Source organism: Gobio gobio, assembly GCF_949357685.1.
Source record: "Gobio gobio genome assembly, chromosome: 6".
In the NCBI taxonomy this organism is placed as follows: Eukaryota; Metazoa; Chordata; class Actinopteri; order Cypriniformes; family Gobionidae; genus Gobio; species Gobio gobio.
The window spans coordinates 43,852,521-43,876,639 of NC_137102.1; the positions used below are offsets into that span (position 1 = coordinate 43,852,521).

At 39.4% G+C, this 24,119-nt stretch overlaps 1 protein-coding gene across 1 annotated transcript; it reads right to left on the reverse strand.

Moving 5' to 3' along the window:
- Positions 1-345: 345 nt before the first annotated feature.
- LOC307128554 (zona pellucida sperm-binding protein 4-like) lies at positions 346-23,660 on the reverse strand (the record flags this gene model as incomplete). The annotated part of the gene is made up of 10 exons (XM_079820466.1): positions 346-494; positions 12,670-12,742; positions 12,820-12,967; positions 13,037-13,229; positions 13,314-13,471; positions 13,544-13,641; positions 13,712-13,899; positions 13,976-14,080; positions 14,750-14,807; positions 23,592-23,660. 10 exons carry the CDS (start codon positions 23,658-23,660, stop codon positions 346-348), a joined length of 1,239 nt encoding a protein of 412 aa, XP_079676592.1.
- Between the last annotated feature and the right edge of the window lie 459 nt (positions 23,661-24,119).

The following is a 24,119-nucleotide window of genomic DNA, read 5'->3' on the forward strand; positions in this document are numbered from 1 at the left end:
TAACATAATTCGGCATTTGGCAACAAGTCATTTGGTCCTGGAAACAACTAGCATCACGATGTTCCCTGACAGTGACTGTTGCTGCTCAGTATCTTGTTTCATAACAATCCAGCAAATCTCCTCAGACAGATGAGCTAATTCACATCGGTTTTGTTTATGGAATCACATACTGCACATGAAAGGCATATCATACTCATTATTTCTGGATTTTCCAGAATATCCTTCCGCACGCAATTTATTCAGCCTTTAGCGAAAAGATGACATGCATGTAAGACTTGTGCAAACTAAACCACACCATCACAAGCATTTTGCCTTTGAAAATCAACACAGGCCTTTGAACATTCTTCATATTTCTATACGCAAAAACGTCATAGACAAAAACCGCTCTGTCAGCGGCCACAGTAGCCGTGGAGCCAGAGGATCACAGCGATGGGCCGATAGCAGGGCTGGTGCGATGACGACACTGTCTACAGGGTTACTGGTGCGTGGAGAGCCTAAAGAGAAAGCAAAGATCTGGCACTGTGAACTGGGTAAACATGATCCACACACATCAGCGACAATCTAATGTGCCACGCAGTCTTCCCTACAAAATCCGTGGAAGATAAATGGAAACGACTTGAAGGGAGGACCGATAAAAACATCATCTTTTTATCTAAGGAAGTCTGCCGTTTCTCCACCCAAAAAGCAAAGGATATATGCTTAGAATACAGAGCCAAACACACACATACACACTTAAATATACTCAAATGCACTCACACTTGTGATGGTAAATGCATCAGATGCATTTTTGGATGAATGCCTCTGGCGATTGGGTTTATAGCTAATTGCTCATTTAAGTAATGTTACATTTACTATCTCACTTTTAAGTTTCCCCTTCATTTCGCTCTCTCTCTCTATCATCAGCAAACGCAGTGGGAGGTAGTTTCGCCCTCTTTCAATATAAAGGCACAAACCAGTCGCCGCTGGCAGAGCTCCACATCAGTGCAAAATGAGGTGGTTTTTGATGATCATTAACAAAATATGTTTTTGCTATATATATATATATATATATATATATATATATATATATATATATATATATATATATATATATATATATATATATATATATATATATATATATATATATATTATATATGACTGCTGAATGATGTGCATTTAGTGTGTTATAATTAATGGGATAGTTCGCCAGAAATTAAAATTCTGACATCATTTACTAACCCTCTTGTCATTCCAAATCTGTATGATTTTCTTTCTTCCATGGAACACCAAAGGAGAAATTCATGAGGTCTGAGCTGTTGGTTTCGATCAATATTTTGGAATATTTTTCAGTGTGACACACTGTAAACCCTAACCCTCAAAATAATACATTGGTTTGATTAGAGCCAACTCATATTAAACAAATGAGTTCAATCAAATGAACTTTTATGAGTATTTAGAATTTTCTTTTTCTTTTGAGTTCACAAAACTGACACATTTTAACTTAAATCTTCAAGTTCTGCTTACTTGAAAAACTTAAATTAAACTTAAAGTTTAATTAAACTTCAAATTTGATTGCCCCAACTTATTCGGGTTTACAGTGTACATATGGCAACAGTTCTATATTTTTCTTTTCTTTTCACAATTCTGGTAACACTTTACAATAAGGTTTAATGTGGTTACATGCTAATCAACATTTACTAATGTATTTTTAAGATCAAAAGTTGTAATGCACCATGAACTAACAAGAATATAAACATTTTCATTAACCAACATTAAGGTTAATAAATGTTGTAAAATATATAATTGCTTATTTTTAGTTCAAGTTAGTTAACAAATGAGACCATGTTGTTATCTCTGGGCTTTTGGTTTGTCCATACAATACAATACAAGTAAATGTCGTAAGTCCTAAGTTGTTTGGATCCTGACTTTCAAAAAAAAATTTGAAACGAAGAGGATGAGTAAACAATATTTTTTGTGTGAAACGTCCTTTTAAAATATTGCCCTGAAAATGACTTCAACTGTATGGAAAAGATAAGCTTGGATATTTTGTTGAACTTCTCTTTTTGAGTTCGACGGAAGAAAAGAAGAAGGTCACATGGGTTTTGAAAGCATGAGGGTGAGTAGGGATGAATTTTAAGTTTAAAAGCGAATTTAATAAGGTATACCCTAACCGCATCACATGGATGTGATTATTACTGTATATTCTTACACACACGCACACATTCAGGCGTTCCAAAATAAGTGTGAAACTCGCCCTTGTCAGACAGACTGGGGGTGCTAATGATGCGTGGGACTCGTAATTACTCACTTCCTCTCACACAGACCCCGACTCGTCAAAAACAGCCCCCCTAACATTAGTCCCCACCATATTTTCCTGGCAGGTCTGTGCCGGCTTCAGCAGATGCTTAGTTGCACAGGAAGCTTCCTAACCACTGATGATTGCACGTCCTCCAGGGATCTGAAATCCAGGCAGCACACAGGAGCCAGCGAGCCGTCAGGAACCGCTCCACAATGTCCCCACAGCAGGCACATCCACCATGCGTTTGGCACACAAACACACACACACACACACTAAGTTGGCACACACCAGTCCCCTGGTTGGATGAGACTGGTGCGGTTTAGCTGCACCTGTTGGGGAATAAAAGAGAGCTCTGCAGCGCGATTAAACGCCACGGTCTGGAACGCTACATTGCTGAGGATGACTCGCGAGTGTTTGTTGTGGGCCTTGCGGTAGTTTGAGCTGTGGGAATTGAAGGCTGTGCATTCCTGCATGGGGGTTTTATATGTTTAAAGACTATTGCTGTGTTAAATAGCACCGCGCATTTCCCCAGTGGGAGGATTAGAGTGTTTTGCATCTCGCAAGCTGTTGCTCTCCCACCAAGCAGAAATTATATGCTGGTTCTTGTTGGTTTGATGATTGTGATAGCTTGTTCAAAATGAAGGAAAACCCCCATGTCACTACCCCTCTTATTCACTAACATTTTTATAAAATATTTCCTCAGAATATAATTTTCTCTATGCCATTCTTCTATGGCATACTAAACCCCTATTGTGCAACCTATATTTTCAATACAGCGTAGTTTAACGGTCACCGTGATTTTGCCAAGTAAGACATGTTCATGGGTCAACATAGTTTGTTGATCTTGGAACAATATTCATGTCTGAAAATTTAGTCCGAACAATATCCCTTCCTCAAAACATAACCCTACCCATAATTTATCCCTAAAATCAGAGATAAGGGATAGGTGAATAACACTGATGTAGAAGCACTTAACCAAGGTTGTAAGCCTAAACTTGACCTAAACTGTAAACTTGTAATATTTCAAATTAGTAACCAAATCTGGCATGAACTGTCCAAATAGTGTTCAAATAGCTTTAAAAAGCATATATTTGAGGTTGGCCCGGTGAATTCCAAAATGCACGTCTTGTCTTCTGACTTGTCCAATTGTCCAATTGTACATACCATCTTGGTATATATACTGTATTGTCTTTAATCATAATAGCAAAAAAAAATCTTGGCCTTTTTGGATGATCATTTGGCTAGGCTGTGTCCGAAATCGCACTCTACATATTAAATAGGGCACTATTTGAAGGGACAATCCATTTGTAGTGTTGTCCTAAACCATTGTGGACGTTATCGAGCACACTCATTCAATCCAATAATGCACCACAACAACGAGTATACAACTAATGTACAATCAATGACTAGAGAATACCCATAATGCACTTGTGTGAGGGTCGTGCCGAATGAGTTCCTGGCTCGCCAGAAGATGGTGCCCATATCTATCCATCCATTTTCCAAACCGCTGGTCCAATGTGGGTACAGCCTAATATTATACAGGTATACATTTCTTTTTAATCGATTATTAAATTGTTTTATTAAGATTCCATGACAGAGCTCAATATAAATATTTTCATTTCTCCTGGAGCTGCGAGTTTGCTAAGTTTCATTTGAGTATTAAACAGCAAGCACAAACTATGCAAAAGTGGCAGCCCTTCTGGCGCACTCACTATCTGAATTTGCTCACTCGTTTTCATTCACTTCTTCAAGTGGACTATATTAGTGAGTAATGTAGAGAAAAGTGAAAGCGATTTCAAACACAGCTTTAGACTTTATACTGACATCTATTGGTGTGTAGGTACATACATAAGCAAACGGTTTTGGATAGGCCTACCGATTTCACTGCCGAAATATTTTGCAGTTTTATTCACCAGTGATTTAGTCCGCAACTAAAACGTATTATAAAGGATATGAAGTGAGTAGTATTTGACAGGTCATGTAATCTTGGGGTAGTATAAAACTGTTTTTTATATGACTGGAACGTCTCATGTAAGTGTACTTTATATTATTTTAAAGATTTGTCAATTTATTTTTTAAGGATAAAACTCTTTTACTTAGCGCACTTTTAATATTTAAACACTTTTTATGACCGGCAGACCTGTGCACATGATTTCAGAGATTCACAGAGATTAAAACATTATCCGTGTTATGCTTGGCATTAGTCTAAGACCTTGAATAAGCCCCCTGCATCCTGTTAGTATCTGGGTTTTAAAACCCAGCCTGTAAGCGATGTTTAGTAATCTTCGAGAGCAAATGTGAGTCATATGTGACAGTAGTTTTGGTACATATGCACCATGTTGTGAGTGTCTCTCTACACTTCTATCTGTGTTTCTGTTATAGCTCATATATGTTTCTGTCCTGGTGTGGTATATTGTGTCATACCTGTGGTCTATGTGCTATCCTCTTACAGAGATTAACGTTCTCATCTCTGTCATTTGCTATTCCTGAATGCTGTAATTTACCTTGCCACACTGTGTTTCTCATCTCGCAAAACACATGTACACACATCATGTGTTCCCAGTCACATCCCCCCTTGAGCTCTCTGGGAAACAGAAACATGGAAAAGCAGGAGACATATGCCTGACACTTTAACTTGGAGAGTTGGTGTCAAAAACAGAAACACCACCCATTAGGTTCTTTGAAGACTGATCTATCCACATATGGAATCCATCAAACAGTATTGTGCCATAGTTCAAACCTCAATATTAAACTAAATTTGACAAAATCAATGTTTAGGCACAGTGGCACTTATGAACAAAGCATCATGCAATGAATTACTAACAAAGGCTGTATTTATTTGATGAAAAAATACAGTAAAAGATTGATATTGTTTAATATTACAGTACATATTATAAGATTAATATTGAATATATATATATATATATATATATATATATATATATATATATATATATATATATATATATATATATATATATATATATATATATATATATATATATATATATATATAATTACAATTTAAAGTAAAGTTGTCTATTTTATTATATTTTAAAATGTAATTTACTCTTGTGATGGCAAAGCTGAATTTTCAGCATCATTACTCCAGTCTTCAATGTCACATGATCCTTCAGAAATTATAATTGTTATATATATAATATTATAAATTTCATAAATTTAAATTGAATGTATTTTAAATGTGATTGTGATTTGTGAATTACATATACAATTTAAAAAGTTAAATTTAATAAATGTAATGTGTCCTTGATGAATAAAAGACATGTTGCAGACACAGGGATCGACTATTTTATCAATTTCAACAACTTTATGTCTAATTTACACTCATGGAGAGATGGAGAGGTGATGAAGTTACCTTACATTCTCTATAAACACCAGGTTGGCAGGATTCAGAGGTAAAAAAAAGTCCAAAGTCACAGACAGCAGCACTCAAAAATGTATTCTACACACACACACACACACACACACACACACACACACACACACACACACACACACACACACACACACACACACACACACACACACACACACACACACACACACACACACACACACACACACACACACACACACACACACACACACACACACACACACACACACACACACACACACACACACACACACACACACACACACACACACACACACACACACACACACACACACACACACACACACACACACACACACACACACACACACACACACACACACACACACACACAGTCAAGCAACTTTATGCACAGGTCAAAGGGATTGTCGACTTGAGGTCAGCAAAGTTCAAATGTCCTGTGATAAGTATAAATCAAACAAACTTAGTCCTTGTCCTTGGGCGGCAAAAGTAAGAGACGAGGGAGAGGGAGAGGGAGAAAAAGAGAGAAATGGTGTGGCTTTGACTAACAGCCTCACTCTGTTTTCAATTTGTCCTGTCAGTGTTTTTGTGGAGCGGTGTGTGATGGAAGTATGAGAGAGGGTGAAGGAGGGGTTCTAACTGTTCTCACTAATCACATTAGGTCTTACTCAGCCTCTGGCAGCTTTCAGTAGGACGTCCCATTTGAAAATATTGATTCTCTATGGAGAGGTATGATCCAAAATATTTTTCTTGCGAGGAAACGTTATACCCGTTTCTTCAACCGAAAGAGAAAATAAACTGCAGAGGTAGATGTGACACAAACCCCAACAACAAACCCCTACCATGACACAAAATATCTGTCTTTTATCTTTGGGGAACAGGGACTTTTTGTTCAAAGAGCTTGACCTAGATAGAGGAGCTAAACTACTACAATACCAGTCAAAAGTTGGGACACATTTGAGAATAATAATAAAGTCATCAAAACTATCAAATAACGCAAATTAAAGTGCAGGGATTATGTATTGACCTAAAAATGTTAAATAAAAAACTAAGCATTTCTGCTTATTCCATTCTTGGCCTAAATTAAAGCTCTGCACATGCTTAACCAATTTCATGAAGTGCATCCCGAGATGCTTTTTAAACAGTATTGTTGGCCACAGGCCACCTGTATGCTATGTTCCCAATAGCTGCTTTTATTTCATTATGTGGCCCAATTCAGCTATAAAAAAAATTCTATTAAGTTTATTTCAAGCATTTAAATCAAGTATGTCTAAACTTTGGACTGTGCTTTAAAGATAAAGAAGTGAGTTAATTCCTGCACCACCACTGGCAGCAACTTGGTCTTTTTTTCTAAAGTAAAGGGTTACATTTATGTACATTTATTATAAAAGTATATTATATGCAACAAATAGTTTTGCAAACCCATCTAAACCTAAGTTATAATTTTCTTCTTTTACGCAGTCTATATTTGCACATGTAAGTGGTCTTGTCCCGGTTTCAATGGCCATAAGGTGCATTCCAGAGGAAACAGTAGACATGCTCATTTGACCTCAGGTCTCACCTGGTTGCCAGGCAACAGTGAGGTCTGTCTGTCCCCCTGCAGTGTGCTGTGTCTGAGTCATAATCACAATCACACCAGGGTTAGATTGTCATCATGCACGCGCACGCGCACACACACACACACACACACACACACACACACACTAACACACGGTTTCGCTATCCTTGTGGGGACCCTCCATAGGCGTAATAATTTTTATACTGTACAAACTGTATATTCTATCCCCTTACACATACCCATCACAGAAAACTTTCTGCATTTTTACTTTTTCAAAAAATATGTTTATTTATCCATTTCGGTTTCCCTGGCTGGTCCCCACAATGTAGGTGATCTAAGGTTTTACTATCCTCGCATGGACATTTGGACACACACACACACACACACACACACAGAGAGAGAGAGAGAGAGAGAGAGAGAGAGAGAGAGAGAGAGAGAGAGAGAGAGAGAGAGAGAGAGAGAGAGAGAGAGAGAGAGAGAGAGAGAGAGAGAGAGAGAGAGAGAGAGAGAGAGAGAGAGAGAGAGAAAGAGATAGAGACACAGACAGAAAGACAGACAGACAGACAGACAGACAGACAGTGTGAGGGATGTCAGTGAATCCACATGACAAGAAGTTATATTTTGCATGATAGGTATTTACTTATTCATATCTCATTATACTTTAATTTATATTTAGATCAGAAAGCATTCTGTAGTCTGTAGATAAGTATAATTATCATTTATTATGATTTTATAATAAAGTTATTCATTTTTAACAACCAGTATTTTGTCTCGTTTTTAATATATACACACACTGTAAAAAGTGGCAACCTGCGATTGTTATGCTGCATTCCAGGCAGGTTTTTGAGCCCGTAAGTTATGACTTTAAATCACGACTCATGACTTTGTAGCGTTCCAGGCAAAGTTACGCCAAACTGCCACAGCGCAAGGAATTGTGATGTAAACAAAGCATGGCGGACTGTACGGGGCTTATACTCATTTACAATCATTTCTATCGCCAAAGGTGCTTACTCTTTGCTTATTTGAGGGAAACGGAGGAGAAAAAAATACGCATAAGGCAAGAGAAGCTGCTATACCTTTTATTTTACGTTATTTGAATATTCCCACCGCATCCGTAGGGGCTGCCATCGTTGTTCCGTGGACTGTGGGACATCAGAGCGCGTAACTGGGAGTACATCAATCTAGTATGAGTTCACGGGTGGGATTCACGGGTTTGACTGCCGTTCCAGTGCACTTTTACGGGTAGAAAAACAGGTTACGAGTTGCCTGGAACGCAGCATTAGAGTGCGATTTCTACCTGTTTTAACCCATAAAATTTAGTTTTGTTGGTCTAAATTGTTGGCCACCACGCGCTCAGCTCCTGCATACTTCGACTCAATTCTACAAATTCCCACCCCCACCAGAAGCCTTTGCTCAGCGAAGGAGCGACGGCTTGAGGTACCATCACTGAGAGGCATAAAATCCCTTTCCAGAACATTTTCATTCAACGTTCCCAGCTGGTGGAACAATCTTCCCACCACCATCCGAAACACAGAATTATTGACAACATTCAAAAGTCAACTAAAATCTCAACTCTTCCGTGACCACTTAACCTCATAAAAAAAACTAAAAACTTTCTTTTCCTCTTTCTTCCCCTTTTTTCCCCTCCCTACTCTAGCCTGTGCTACACTGAGCAATGTACACGGTCACAGTATTTCAGGAACTTGTTGCGCTTACTCGACTCTTCATGACCAATCGCTTCCTGTACTCCCAAGTTGTAAGTCGCTTTGGATAAAAGCGTCTGCTAAATGCATAAATGTAAATAAATGTAAATGTAAGTGTAAAAAAGAGACATTTATTTCCAATTGGCTAGGAAATATTACAATTTAAATGAATTCAAATCATATATAAATGTTTTTAAATACAATTTGAAACACAAGATATATATTTTTAAAACAAATTCATTTCCGACAGTTTTACAGATAAATTCAACTTTAAAGTCAAAATTGAATTTCTTTTTAAATTTTAGTATTAATATGTTAACCTTACTGTTATCTATAAGCGTGCTCCAAAACTCCCACTCGCCAATATGGATCAATGATTTTGATGACACCACGCTGCACTTCAGCTTCTCATCAGATTTTCCGTCCAATCAAATGCTCTCTAAAATCTGAAGCGTCCCGTCCCCTACATTATAAATAGATGCTGAAGCTGCGGCTGAAATCTGTCATTTATTCACACATTTACTGTTTTCTACATGGCAAATGGCACATGGTGCAGGGGATAGGGAGTGCACTATATAAGGGACAGAGAACAATTCAGGCAGTGTAAATTCCATTGGGGTGAGTGAAGTCTGGTTTTGGGTTAGTGTCACGTGAACCGCCACAGATCCGGTCCAGAGACACGATAACACAGAGTGGATCGTATGCACAAGTCGGCGCAGACCACAAAACATACCGAATTCATTTGAATTCTGCACAGAATGCTATATTTTAAAGCGATATGGAGAATATTAGGAGGAAACTGAGGCCGAGCTGTGATATAAACAAAACGCTATTGGCTATTTAAAAAAAAGGGAGGAGCTGTTCAATAAGTCCCACCCTCTCTTCCTGTTTCAGTGTCAACGTATTGAATAATGCTACACGTTTCAAGGCACTTCAGTGGGCCTTTAAGGATAGAATAAAAACAACAACATAAAACTAACAAAAAAATTGTAGTTGAAGTTATTATGACACTATTTTCACAGCTTAATGTAATGTCAACTTATTTTTGTTGTATTTGACTGTTGTGGTCAGAATGATTTCATTTTCAATTGGGGAGAACGTCTAGGAACATCCAGTGACAGTTCTGGAAGACTGAACTACAAAGACACTCCCACCCATGGAAAATCAAAATAAAATAAACCTAAAAAATGAATTTCCCGAGTTGTACTGCATATTAAATAAATAAAGCCCAGACTTTGAAAAGTCCTTTATACTGTGACAAGCTTTTTCCCTCGCAGGCATCAAAACCCAATGCACCAAACCGTATCATGTCTAATAGCTTGTTTGCTGTGCCGCCACGCTTGGTTGTAGTCCAAGAACAGATGGCAGGAAAGTCACCGCACTTTGCGTTTTCAGGTTGAGTGTGTGCCCGGGATGGACGTGTTTATCAGAACGCTGGGTCACTCTCTGCACGTCTGGGTCTCTAAGGCCACCGTGGCATCTCTCCCCACTGCTTTTTACTGCCTGCCTTAAATTCAGCCGTTTAGGAACGACAGATGTGAGGAGAGAGCGAAAGGGAAGGTTAAAGAGCAAAGAACTTAATTTGCTTGGCTGGCTGAGGTCTGTCCAACAGAAACTCGATAGTGGATGCTGGAGAGGGCCAGGGCAGGAAAGAACGCCGCCGAGCTTTGATGTGCCTCCAACAAATGTTGCTTTCCCATTTAGATTTTATCTATGCATAGGCAAAACAGATTTAAGTATTGATAAGCATAATTGTGACAGGATCCCTCATGACGATCGCAAGTAGACAATGCTAATTCCAGATAACCTTCAATAAACTAATCCAAATGAAATATAACCGTCACCCACCTGTTCCAAAACCCCATTTTAATAACCTCATGTGCACTATGAGATGATAAAGGGTCTGATAATAAGATTGGGGATCCAACAGTTCGCTTGCGGGACAGAGGTCAGAGGTCACATGCTCAGTGTGGATGAAGTTTGTGTTGGCAGAGTGAGTGCGACAAAGCACTAGATGGTGCCTGCCGTTGGCGAGTTTAATAAGGATGCCGTCTAGCTGATCAAAGGTAATGTTGTTTTGCAGGTGTTGTTGACTGGATAAAAATGTGCGTCTATGCTTCAGTGGGTGTATCATGTGATGGTTGTTTACACACATGGGACACGGGTGGCAGGTCTGCAAACATTCTGTTTGAGCAAATACAAACAAGTTTTTTTTTGTTTTTCTGTGTGTCCTTTGAGTTCGAGAACAAAAGTGAGGAGTTAAAAAAAGAGAAGAAAAGAGCAAAGAAAGGATGATCAAAGCCAGAAAGACGCTTTTGAACTGCTGTGGGGAGGGGAAAATACGCCTGTCTGCCTCATGTAGGTGGACACTGCAGAAAACCTTCCCAACATGCAGTGCGCTACCCGCCGAACACTTTCACAAGCTCATCTGTATTATGTACTACAGGTTTGTGTTCGTATTTGAATAGAAACCTGCATTTTGGTGTCATGGGATGTCAGAATTACTCATGTAGACATGGCCTTACAAACAGCTATAGTTAAGCAGGTATATATTTTGAGCATGGTTGCTATGGTTACCTCGCCAAATGGGGTAACTGTAGCAACAGTACACTGCTTTCGAGCTTTCCATTGCATCAAGATTGAGGTAGTAACATTGATAAAGCATGACAAACCCTGTGATTATTAGGGCCTGAGTACCGATGGTGTGAGGACCCTATTGGAATTGCTCTGCCTATTATTATTCTCCCAAATAAAATCACATTGAGGGCCTAAACATGCTCGAAAACTCATGAAACTTTGCACGCGTCAAGAGTTGAAAATTTTTATCCAAGATGGGTTTCAGAATTAGGTGTGGTAAAATGGCTCGATAGCGCCACCTACAAAATTTCAATTAAGTGCCGTTTAAGCTACATTTCACATAAGAGTATGAAATTCAGTAGACACATGTAAAATCCCAATACCTACACAAAAAAAAAGACCCTAGGTGCAAAATCTGAAAACCCTACAGGAAGTGAGATATTTTGAATTTTCTCTGCAAAATTAGCAGTTTTTGCCATTTCCAGACGTTGTACTTTAACGATCTCCTCCTAGAGATTTAATCAGATCAACATCATATTTGCACAGTCTAATCTAAAGGCCTTGGTGATGTTAAATTGCGAAGATCTTGAGTTTTCCCTGAAGGGTGTGTCAGTGGCAACCTCGCAAAGTTCAATGGTTCGCCATGAAACAGGAAGCTGTTGTAAGTCAGGCATACAATGTCCGATCTGCCCCAAACTTCAGATGTTTGATAAGAGTCCTTGCCTGAAGAGATCTACATATGAGTTTAATTAGGCATGGCAAAATGGCTCGATAGCACCACCTACAAATTTGATACCATTACGAACAGGATCCCAGGTAAGCAACTGGAACTTGGCAAATAGATTAGGTTTGGGCAGAAACTTGGCTTGTTTAGGTCAAGTGCAACCTTGAAGCAAAAAACAAAAGGGAACTGATTTAGTAGTGTGGCCCAATAAATTAAACTGAGAACAGTCATGGAAGGAAGATCAATACCAAAGAGACAGTTGAGTTAAGTTTATTCAAACTACTAAAGTCACATGACCAGGGTAACTTCTCCACTAGACACCACAGTTTGCCCACTAGAGATGGTCTTGACGTCAGCATCTCTTCCTGCAAAAGGTAGAATTGTTAGGCATTTAAAAAAAAAAAAAATGCTCATGGTTCCTGAAGTCAGTTTACAACAAGCACTCACTTTTCCTAGTGCAGCTTTGCTCACAGGAGCCAGAAGAGGGATGGCACACTGCTGTACTACAGTGGATGAAGATCTAACAGAGGGGGACAGGGTTAAGCCACAGAGAAAAATAAAATAAAGTAAGGATTCAGGTAAGGCTGCAGAGCGTACGGTTTCCTGTAGAGGAGCCAGTGATGCTGGATCCACAAAAGTGAACATCTTCACAACAAAGCGCTTGTAGTGGGTTGGGAACTGAAGACCAGAAGATCCAGCCACCGGAACCAATGTGGTCAGGTAACGGTCATCCTGGTAAGGGCATCTGAAAGGTAAAGAGGCAGTCAGAAATGTATTACAGCACAATAGATGGATAACGACTGGTCTTACTCACCCATCGACCAGAAGGTCCCACTGGGGTAGACTGAGTGGACTGGGGGTTGATGTTGCCCAGCAATTTCCCAGCATTAGGACAATGTTGGGGTCGGTCCTCTCCAAAATGCGCACTTCAACATACACAGGCTCCCGCAGGACTTTTGTGACTGGATAATCAGAATCACCATGGTAGGATGTGTATGCCTCATCCCCTGAGGAAGAAAACCAGTGTTTAACCAGAAACTGCTGCAACCTGGAGTTTTAGAAAATACTTATGCATACTTGGACAGACTGACCTTCTGCACAGCCTTTGGTGACACATTGACCATTTGCCAGTCTAAGCTCCACCCTGAGGGGTCCATAAGCCGCTACTGGTGGAGGTGCAGGAACAGTGTTGACCTCCACAACCAGAGCTTCCACAGAAGTAGCAGAGTACCTACACTGGAAGAGAAGCCTAGACAACAAATAGTGAGCTTGTAGCCTTTGTCAAGGATTAATATTTTTTCTAAAAAAATAAAATACCTACTCAAAATGGCTGTCCCTTGTGATGGAACCAAGTGGTCCGACACCCACTTCATACGAGGAGGTCATTCGGTTTTCATAGACCACATATCCACGGTCCTCCTGCAAATAGTAACTGTTGGCATCCAGTCCATGGCAGCCATACAGAACAGAACCACAAGCAGCTACTCACCATCATGTTTGTGCCACATGCAGTGACAGGGAACTGGTATATAGCAAAGGAAGGTGTGGATCCCACAGGACTGCAAGGTGAGTCGTTTCCACCCAGGAGACTGACCGAATCCAGGCTCAAGCGAGGTAGTGTAACATCTCTTGCCACCACTACCACAAACTGACCATCTCTTATACACTGGACAGTCACTGGAACAAGGTACAAGACCAGGTTATTACTGAGGAGTGGTTTAACATGAACACCTTTAAATTGCCTCACTCTTACCTGCCTTCCCATAGAAACACTGCTGTCCATTAAAGCAGCAGTTGATAGCTTCACACTGAGCACCACTGAGACCAGGTGGGCCACATTGGATCTGCTCATAATCAGCTACAGCACATTTGTCAAGGGGTTCTGTCTGCGCCACTGGTTGTTTTGGCTGAAACTGCTGAGGAAACTGTTGACTAGCTTGTTGTTGAATCTGCTGAGGAAACTGTTGACTAGCTAGCTGTTGAATCTGCGGAGGAAACTGTTGACTAGCTAGCTGATGAACCTTCTGCGGAAACTGTTGACTAGCTTGTTGAACCTGCTGAGGAAACTGTTGACTAGCTTGTTGTTGAATCTGCTGAGGAAACTGTTGACTAGCTTGTTGTTGAATCTGCTGAGGAAACTGACTAGCTAGCTGATGAACCTTCTGAGGAAACTGTTGACTAGCTTGATGTTGAATCTTCTGAGGAAACTGTTGACTAGCTTGATGTTGAACCTTCTGAGGAAACTGTTGACTAGCTTGATGTTGAACCTTCTGAGGAAACTGTTGACTAGCTTGATGTTGAACCTTCTGAGGAAACTGTTGACTAGCTTGATGTTGAACCTTCTGAGGAAACTGTTGACTAGCTAGCTGTTGAACCTTCTGGGGAAACTGTTGACTAGCTTGTTGTTGAACCTTCTGAGGAAACTGTTGACTAGCTAGCTGTTGAAACTGCTGAAGAAACTGTTGACCAGCTTGTTGTTGAATCTTCTGAGGAAACTGTTGACTAGCATGTTGTTGAACCCTCTGACCAGTTTGCTGTAACAGAGCTTGAGGAATCTGGGGCAGATCACTCCACTGTGGAACAGCCTGACAAAAAGCACAAAACCACACACAAAGTGCTAGAGTTTGAAGAGTATACCAACTTCCTGCCATTGTTCAACAGCTAGTCACATTGTTGAGATGATGCCTTTTGGTCTTTTTGTATTCTACAGATTTTGGCTAATTAACGATAATCCCTCCCTCTTCATTAACAGTCATGATTCTCCAGACTTGCACAAATGGGAGCTTACGCTACCAGGAAATTCTCATTGGTTCTCAAAACTACACGCATGTGATGTTTCCTGACTCTAATTAGTCAGATTTGTCATATTGAATACAAATAAAAAGGTTCATGCTCAGGTTTGCTACTGGAGTTTACCCAAAGTACTTTGGGTAGATATTTGGTGCATTCCGCTTTGCTAGTAGACATGCATAAATATTAATTAGCATTACTACTTTTACAATATCTTTATATGGTAGAAATATAAAGAGCAGTTTGTTGTTCCCTCGGGTCAATCCCTGTCGCCAGTCTGAAGTGTTCCACAAGTGGACAAGAGAGGTTTATGTGGACAGACCCTCGACTCCTTGATTATGACAGAGGGGACTAGTTTACTCATATATACTTAGCAGTGTTGGGGAGTAACTAGTTACATGTAACTAGATTACGTAATTTAATTACAAAACAAATGTAACTGTAATCAGTTACATTTACTGAGAAAAGATGTGCAATTATACAGTTACTTATGAAAATGTTAATTAGGGGAGCGCGGGGCACAACCTAACGCGGGGTTAGTTTTAACATGCATGTTTTAACCCTTTCCACACATGCCAGAATGATGAAACTTAGTGTATTTACTAGTTGCCACATCAACATTATTTAGAGAAAAAAACCGCACCAAAATCTTCTCTGGAAGATATTACTGAACATGTATTTAACCATAGCAAAAGTACATTTCTTACTTAAGTTTAGTTTTCATCTCTGTTTTTTGTGTTTATTTAAAATAAGACAAATCCGATATTATTTTAATCTTATATCTGTTATTTGACAGCTGAGATCGTTCTTTAATGCTTATCTAACCAGCAGAAGACACGAGCCGCGGTTTAAATCCCAGTTGTGCAGGTGGGGTGCGTTGTAACACTGCGTTACAAAATGAGCCCCTATTAGAAATATCCCATTATATTCTATACTTTTATGAATTCTTTTGAGAAACCATGAGAAAAGGGTGAATAATGACTGAGAGTTAATGTCCAGAAATTATTAATTATTATTATGTTTTGAACTATGCTGTATAGCTTTATTTAGCGACGTGTTTGTAGTCAAACTCAAAAATGCTTATATTTTTAATGATTAAAAAATGCGATAATTTTATTTAAAAAAGTTAATCATTGTATTTTGTTGACAAAATATTGTAGTTTGTCTTGTATATTTTCTTGTATATCAGGTAACTTTTTAAGCTGTTATTTGGTCTTGTAACATTGTGCCCCACCACATGTTACAATGTATCCCACCAATGGGGCATGTTGTCACATTTCACTTTCACCATTCTTTCGGGGGAAATCAAGAAAAAAGAATACAGTGTATTAATGAAACAAAGTCACATAATTGTACTTCACATGTGTGCAATTACTGTGGGAAAAAAAAAATATATATATACTCTGAACCCGAAGTGGATTTACACAAACTGAGAAAGTCAAAAAGCGTTAGGTTGTGCCCCGCTCTCCCCTATTACAAAGGGGGTTACATCTGAATATTTTCTGTAAAAAGCTAGGATATGTTGAATAATATTAATTTGTTGCTTTGCCTGTTTTTGATGTGCAGGATGCCTCTTGCCATTTACAATGTTTTTTATTTTTGTTTTGTTTTTTTTGTTTTTTTTATATATATACAATTGCTAGGACCCATTTCTCAATACTTAGGTCACTTTTTCAAAACTCTTCACACATTTCTCCTAACAAACTTTCAGCTTGGCACAGCAGATAATTTCACATTCAAAATGCACTAAAACTACCAAAACACAATTATTTCCCCTAGCAAAGGTTTAAAGCCAACAAACACACTTTGTCAATCATAAAACGCAGACCCAAAAAACACTAATGTCAGGTTGCATTATACAATGATTTCAATGATTATATCAATGATTTTCTTTAGTAAAATTTCTTTACAAAACCAGAATGACACTCTACTGCTTATAGCCTAAAGCCTTGTTTATACTTTCGCCTGGCTCCGCAGTGCGAGCCTCCACTGACTGCGCGCGCTCCTCCCCAAATGGATGAGGCGTTTATACTCGATGCACTTGCCGTTGTACTATTCTGTGAAACGACACAGGGGGCGACTCGGAGTAATTGTTCTATAAACCACCAGGAAACAGCAGTGAGAGAAGAAGTAGAAGAATTTAGCTACCCAGGTGACAATATTTATTTTAATACACTTCACCAAAAACCACACTACAAAAGAATCGTGTAAAACTCAGTAAACCTTGATATTATTACTTGTGACATGAGAACAAAATGTATGCACACATGTATACAACTAAATTAACGATCTCTTAAATATTTCCTAATTTCACTAAACATTTTCATTTAGTTTTTCCAAGTAATTTTTTATTAAACATGGATCTTTATTTTCAATAAAAGGGCTTACTTTTGTAGGCTAATTTTGTAAATATAAGCAACTAATTTGTATGTGCAAACTGGGTGCCGGTGTGATGAGACGTCATGCTTGGCTAGATTTGCCTAGAACTCGTGCATCTTTGGATGCAGAGCTGCGCGGAAAGTTACAAAAAATGCGCTGCACACCGCCATGCGAAATGGGGCCTCGCGCACTTAGCGCGCACTACCGGCCATTCCGCGATGACGTCATTTTTGCTGCACGCTCCCTCGCGCTCGAGCGGACGCGTAATTCTTAATTCGGACGGCTTAATTCACTGCAGTTTATGTTAAATTATTCCTACTTTTTTTTTTTGGAATGGATGGTACTGTGTAGTTGTTCAGTTGTGTAGGTGTTTGGTTACATCTAGTTTCTTTGATTTTGTTCATTCAGAATATATATCAATATGGTAAAACTGTAAAAAAAAAAAAAAAATTCTTATTAGGGCCCGAGCACAGATGGTGTGTGGACCCTATTGGAATTGCTCTGTCTATTCTTCTTCTCAGAAATTAATTGCATTTTTGAGGGCCTAAACATGCTCAAAATGAAACTTTGCACACGCATCAGAAGTGGTGGACATTTTTGCAGTTTTTGCCATTTCCAGACGTGGTACTTTAACAAACTCCTCCTAGAGATTGTATTAGATCAACATCATATTTGGTCAGTCTAATCTTGTTAGATGTTAAATTGTGAAGATCTTGAGTTTTCGCTGAAGGACGTGTCTGTGGCTGGACAAAGTCTGATGTTTCGCCATGACACAGGAAACTGTTGTAAGTCAGGCATGTAATGTCCGATCTGCCCCAAACTTCACATGTATGATAAGAGTCCTGGCCTGAAGACATCTACAAGCTAATATTCAGTTGGTCATAGCGCCACCTGCTGGAAACAGGAAATGGCATGCTTTACCAAGGGCGGCAGTGGCTCAGTGGTTCATGTAGGTTGTTTACAAACTGGAAGGTTGGTGGTTCAATCCCCGGTTCCACCTGACCAAGTGTCGAGGTGTCCATGAGCTAGACACCTAACCCCAGCTGCTTCCGATGAGCTGGATAGCGCCCTGCATGGCTGACACCGCTGTCGGTGTATGAATGAGTGGGTGAATGTGAGGCAATATGTAAAGTGCTTTGGACGGCCATGGGTCTGTTGAAAGCGCTATATAAATGGAGTCCATTTACCATTTACACTGTATTCAATCCCGGAAGCACATTTAAATATGGAAATTATCTTTAAATGTATTAATTTAGTGTTGATAAATGGGCTCTAGTTTATATATATGGTCAGAAATCATGAGGGGAAAAAGTAAACACAAAGTGATTCTTTTTCAGTTAATATTTATTTTCCTTTAGTAAAAAATGTTTTTAATAAAAACAAAATATTATCCTAATGTAATGCTTAATATTTGTCTCACATAGTATAATATGGGTTTTTATATATTGTGAAATCATTACATTTGGGATCTATGGCAAAGCCCCCTGCTCTAATAAACCCATTTCTGATTTATATGTGATATCAGAGAGGAAAATCACAGCAAAATATCATGTGAGGAAATGGCAGTGTGCTTGAGCGCTCCCACAAGCACTGTTTCCCATCATAAAATGGACATTTTCTTTCCTAGAGAGTCGTTAAAGAAATCATAAACATACTAAACAAGCCTTAATTAAAGGCAGAGTGTTTTCTCGTTTTTATTTCTAATATGATTTTAGTGATTAGCAGATCTTAGGGTCAATTGCGGTTTTGGCGGGACATGGTGCCTAGATGATTTCTTTCGTACGTTACACGAATCCAGCAATGACTCGCATTCCTGGCAGCCTGCCTGCAATAACAAGTCAGCATTTTAAGCAAACCCTAAAACCGCATCTCATTTGGGTTTATAACCCAATATAAGGAAACTTGGTCTTCATCCAACATTTAATTCCTGGTTTCCGTCAGTCCGATAAGAAAGGTGATGGGAGGGAAATACCTGCACTCTGAAGTCTGACCACCATGACAAGCTGAAAGGTAGGTTATGAAATATGTTTTATAAACACTTTTTGTTATACTGGTTGAAACACTCTTCACATCTTGATAGCAATCAATAATAGAAGTGGTCTAATTACTAAAACATGTACATATATACTATATTGCCAAAAGTTTTGGGACGCCTGCCTTTACATGCACATCAACTTTAATGACATCCCATTCTTAATCTGTAAGGTTTAATAGGGAGTTAGTCCACACTTTGCAGCTATAACAGCTTCAACTCTTCTGGGAAGGCTTTCCACAAGTTTAGGAGTTTAGGAGTGTGTTTATGGGAATTTTTGACCAATAGAAGCGCATTTGTGAGGTCAGGCACTGATGTTGGACGAGAAGGCCTGGCTCGCAGTCTCCACTCTAATTCATTCCAAAGGTGTTCTATCGGGTTGAGGTCAGGACTCTGTTCAGGCCAGTCAATTTCCTCCACAACAAACTTGCTCATCCATGTCTTTATGGACCTTTCTTTGTGCACTAGTGCACAGTCATGTTGGTACAGGATGGGGCCATTCCCAAACTGTTCCCACAAAATTAGGAGCATGAAATTGTCCAAAATGTCTTGGTATGCTGAAGCATTAAGAAATCCTTTCACTGGAACTAAGGGGCCAAGCCCAACCCCTGAAAATCAACCCCATACCATAATCCCCCCTCCACCAAACTTTACTTGGCACAATGCACTCAGGCAAGTACTGTTCTCCTGGCAACCCCCAAATCCAGACTCGGCCATCGGACTGCCAGAGAGAGAAGGATGATTCGTCACTCCAGAGAACACGTCTTCACTGCTTGTCCAGTGGCGCTTTACACTGCATCCGACGCTTTGCATTGCACTTGGTGATGTAAGGATTGGATGCAGCTGCTCAGCCATGGAAACCCATTCCATGAAGCTCTCTACACACTGTTATTGAGCTAATCTGAAGGCCACACAAAGTTTGGAGGTCTGTAGCTATTGACTCTGCAGAAAGTTGCAACTTCTGCGCACTCTGTACCTCAGCATGCGCTGACCCCGCTCTGTGATTTTACATGGCCTACCACTTCGTGGCTGAGTTGCTGTTGTTCCCAAGTGCTTCCACTTTGTTATAATACCAATAACAATTCACTTCAGAATGTTTAGTAGTGAGGAAATTTCACGAATTGACTTCGAATTGCACAGGTGGCAACTTATCACAGTAACACGCTTGAATTCACTGAGCTCCTGAGAGTGACCCATTCTTTCACAAATGTTTGCAGAAGCAGTCTGCATGTCTAGGTGCTTGATTTGATACACCTTTGGACATGGAAATGATTGGAGGGGTGTCCCAGTACATTTGACAATATAGTGTATCTTCTGTGGACGTCTCAGGACCAAAACATTTTGTCCAATCATTGCATTCGGTCCGAATGCAATAATTTGATGCTTTTTTTCACTAATTTACCAGTCTGTCAACATATGTATTTCCATAACTCTGTGCACCCTGCTTCTGCAGACATCACACATCATCAGCACATTCCGTAAACACAGACAGGCACTGAGTGCAACAAACAAACAGCAACTCCCTTTTACAGTTCCTCCTGAACCAAAACAAAGAGCTTATGCTGCGTTCACGCCATATCGTAACCGTAATTACAAGATGGCAACCCATGATGTTCTACCTGGAGCTGTTCACATCCTCAGACTCAGATTTATACATTTATATGGCAACACTATCAATGCCTAAATGAATCTGCAGCAGTCAGGTGGTACAATTAAGGGCTCTGTAAGTTGTTTACGTTCATTATTATTGTAATAGTATGCTTTGAGACATGAGGTAATTTAACAGCGTCTCTTGGGATGCTTTGCAGACTCTGCTGTGTGCGTTCATGTGTTTTGAAGGAGGCGTGGCTTTGGAAACGCTCTGAAGGGAGGGTGGGAGCTTATGCTTTCAAAGCTAACTTGCTATTGCTAGCCTCTCTGAAATTGCCTACCCTAAATTGTACATTGTTAGACAGATCCCAGAATGTGAACAAACAGGGGACAGCAACTTCATTTACAGTGGTCAAGTATTTGGACACTTAAAGGGACATCATTTACTCACCCTCACATCATCCGAGATCTTATGTGGAACACAAATGATGAAATTTTGAATAGTGGAAGTGTTCTTTTTGCTCATACAATGTTGTTGTTACCCCTGTATTATTCAAAATATCTTCTTTTGTGTTTTGAAAGAAAGTTTTGGAACGTCGTAAGGGTGAGCACCAACTACCCCAAAAGTCACATTTTAATGCATGCAAAATATCAAACCAAACAAATGATGCTAGAACTTTTCACAAAAAGTTTTTAGCCAGGTGTAGTTCATCACATTAACCATGGACATGTTTCACTAATGTTTGACATCCAGAAAGTGTCCAAATGCTTTCTGTCTCAGCTTTAATACAACATATTCATTGTTTTATAATTGTAAACCTAACAAACGTCATTTTGTGAAATGTTTTGCTTGAAAAGTGTAATTGTATTCTTTCCATTTCAATAGTTTTTTAAGTGTCCAAATACTTTATGGGGTTTCTGTATATTATAAAAATCACTTTAAGTGAACAAAGCCTGCATAAAGTACAAAACTGTGGCAATCATTGTTTCTTTTTTGGGCGGTTTGCATCCGTTTGTAATCAATTGCCAATAGAGTGCTGAAATGAGAAATGAGATACAATCACCATCATAGAAATCCTCCAGATAATTATGTTTATAAGCAGTTCTAAGACCCTCCATAGTCTTCAATCAAGGTGCCTGTCGAAATGCAGAACACAGTAATCTTTGTAATCTGTCCTGCTCATGAGGACTGCCTGGAGGGATGGCAGTGTTAGTGTAAAGAGGAAAGTTAAGGGCTCTTTGGAAGGGAAATCAATTTTTTTTTTTAATGGTGAAGAGAAAATGTTGTGACAAGCTGGCGGTGTTTATCCAACGTTCAAATGCACTGCACTGCCATGTTTTCCATCCAGTTGACCCATGGCCTTTTAATTAGTGCTTTTTAAGAGGGAGGCATGTATGGGCCATACAGCAAGACAGGTGCTGACAGATTGGGAGAGGGTGTAAGGTTCCATTGATCAGCAGCAAGATGGAGGAAGGGGGTGAGAGAGGGTCCAGGGGTGTCGCGCACCAATTTTTTTGAAGGGAAACTGCATTGACAGTTCTTGTTCGCTCTGTGTTCTTTGTGAGATAAGAAATTACAAAAGGAAAATAAGGTTACACATTTTATTGTGATGCATTGTACTTATAGACAGTAGAATGTGTTGCTGGACCTGTTGGAGGAATATCAAAATAAAGTCTACTAATACTCTAATGACTAGTAGTTGACATGTTGTTGCAAAGTTACTTAGTACAATCAATGTCTAAAGTGGACCATCAAAATAATACCCCCCCCAAAAACCTTAGTAGTTTGTACAGCTTTTATTTAGCACACATTTTTTATATGTATGGTCAAATATATAATATTTTAAACCAAGAGAGCTACAGCTGAATAGATCACTTCTTCACACAAAGACTGCATTTGTATGATAAAAATACAACAAAAAACAGTAATATTATAACTAATTTACTAATTTTCAGTAGAAAACAGTTGGTGGGTTTTTTTGTGTGAAAACAGAGATAGAACGTTTTATTTTTTTTATTTGTTATATTATAAATGTATTTACTGACACTTTTGATCAATTGAATGCCTCCTTGTTGAATAAAAGTGTTATAATTATTATTATTTTAAACAAAAACCTTTTAACAATATGTTAAATGGCAAACTATCTACTTTTGCTTTGGCGTTAATTGAGCTAAATTTATACTTATTAAAGTTGCACTAAAAATCCACTTGGCTCAGACAATCTGAGGTGAAGGGTGACCAATCATGTTGCTCCATTATTTGTCTTGGATATACAGCCTGTATACTGACTAATTCAGTGTGTGCAAACTTCAGACTGTGCTGAAATCCCCCTTCTAGTAAACATACTCGAGTACACTTAAGCAGACACGCTCTCTCTTTTTAAAAAAACATACACACCAACAGGCTGACTCTATCAACATGATTGATGCCTGCTTTCTGGCTGCCTTTCCTCCAGCATGAATTGGAGTCTGCCGTGTGTGAACACACGCACACGCACACACACAGACTAACTTTGAAAGTCAGTGTTTTATAAATCAAACCGAGGGAGGCGGGCAAGGTGGAGGGGGAACATCTCACTTCGAATTCCACCCGAAACTTCTCCAAACTTTCTTCATTGACGTCTTTCTTGTTCGCTGTAAACTTCATGTCTCATTTTCTGCCGTGTCCTTTGAGTCCTCTGCTTTTCATTTAGATCTGCCAGTGGCGGAACAAACAAAAGAAAAGATTTCAGATTCAAATCCACCTATGATGCTCCACCCAACAGCAAGGTTTCATTGATCCTTGCTTTACCCCAATCACGTCAAAGAAGGACCACTGAAGGATTCGATTCTCTTTCACACCTTCTCCCAATCTCAACTCTTCCTCAGTCCTTGTTTCCTCACACTGTTCGCTCCCAAACAGAAACAGGCAACTGCAGCGCCGTAAATTTCTCTCACCACGAGATATATCCTCATTATGGAGTGCCGGCAGGGAAACGGCTGACAGCTCTTTCTCTGCACCTGTTAGTCCTGTGCCTGTTTGCGCTCATTGACTCATCTGTAAACGGCTTCAATCTCGACGTCTCTATCCGTGCCAACTAACCCGATGCTTCAAATGTTTGCTGAC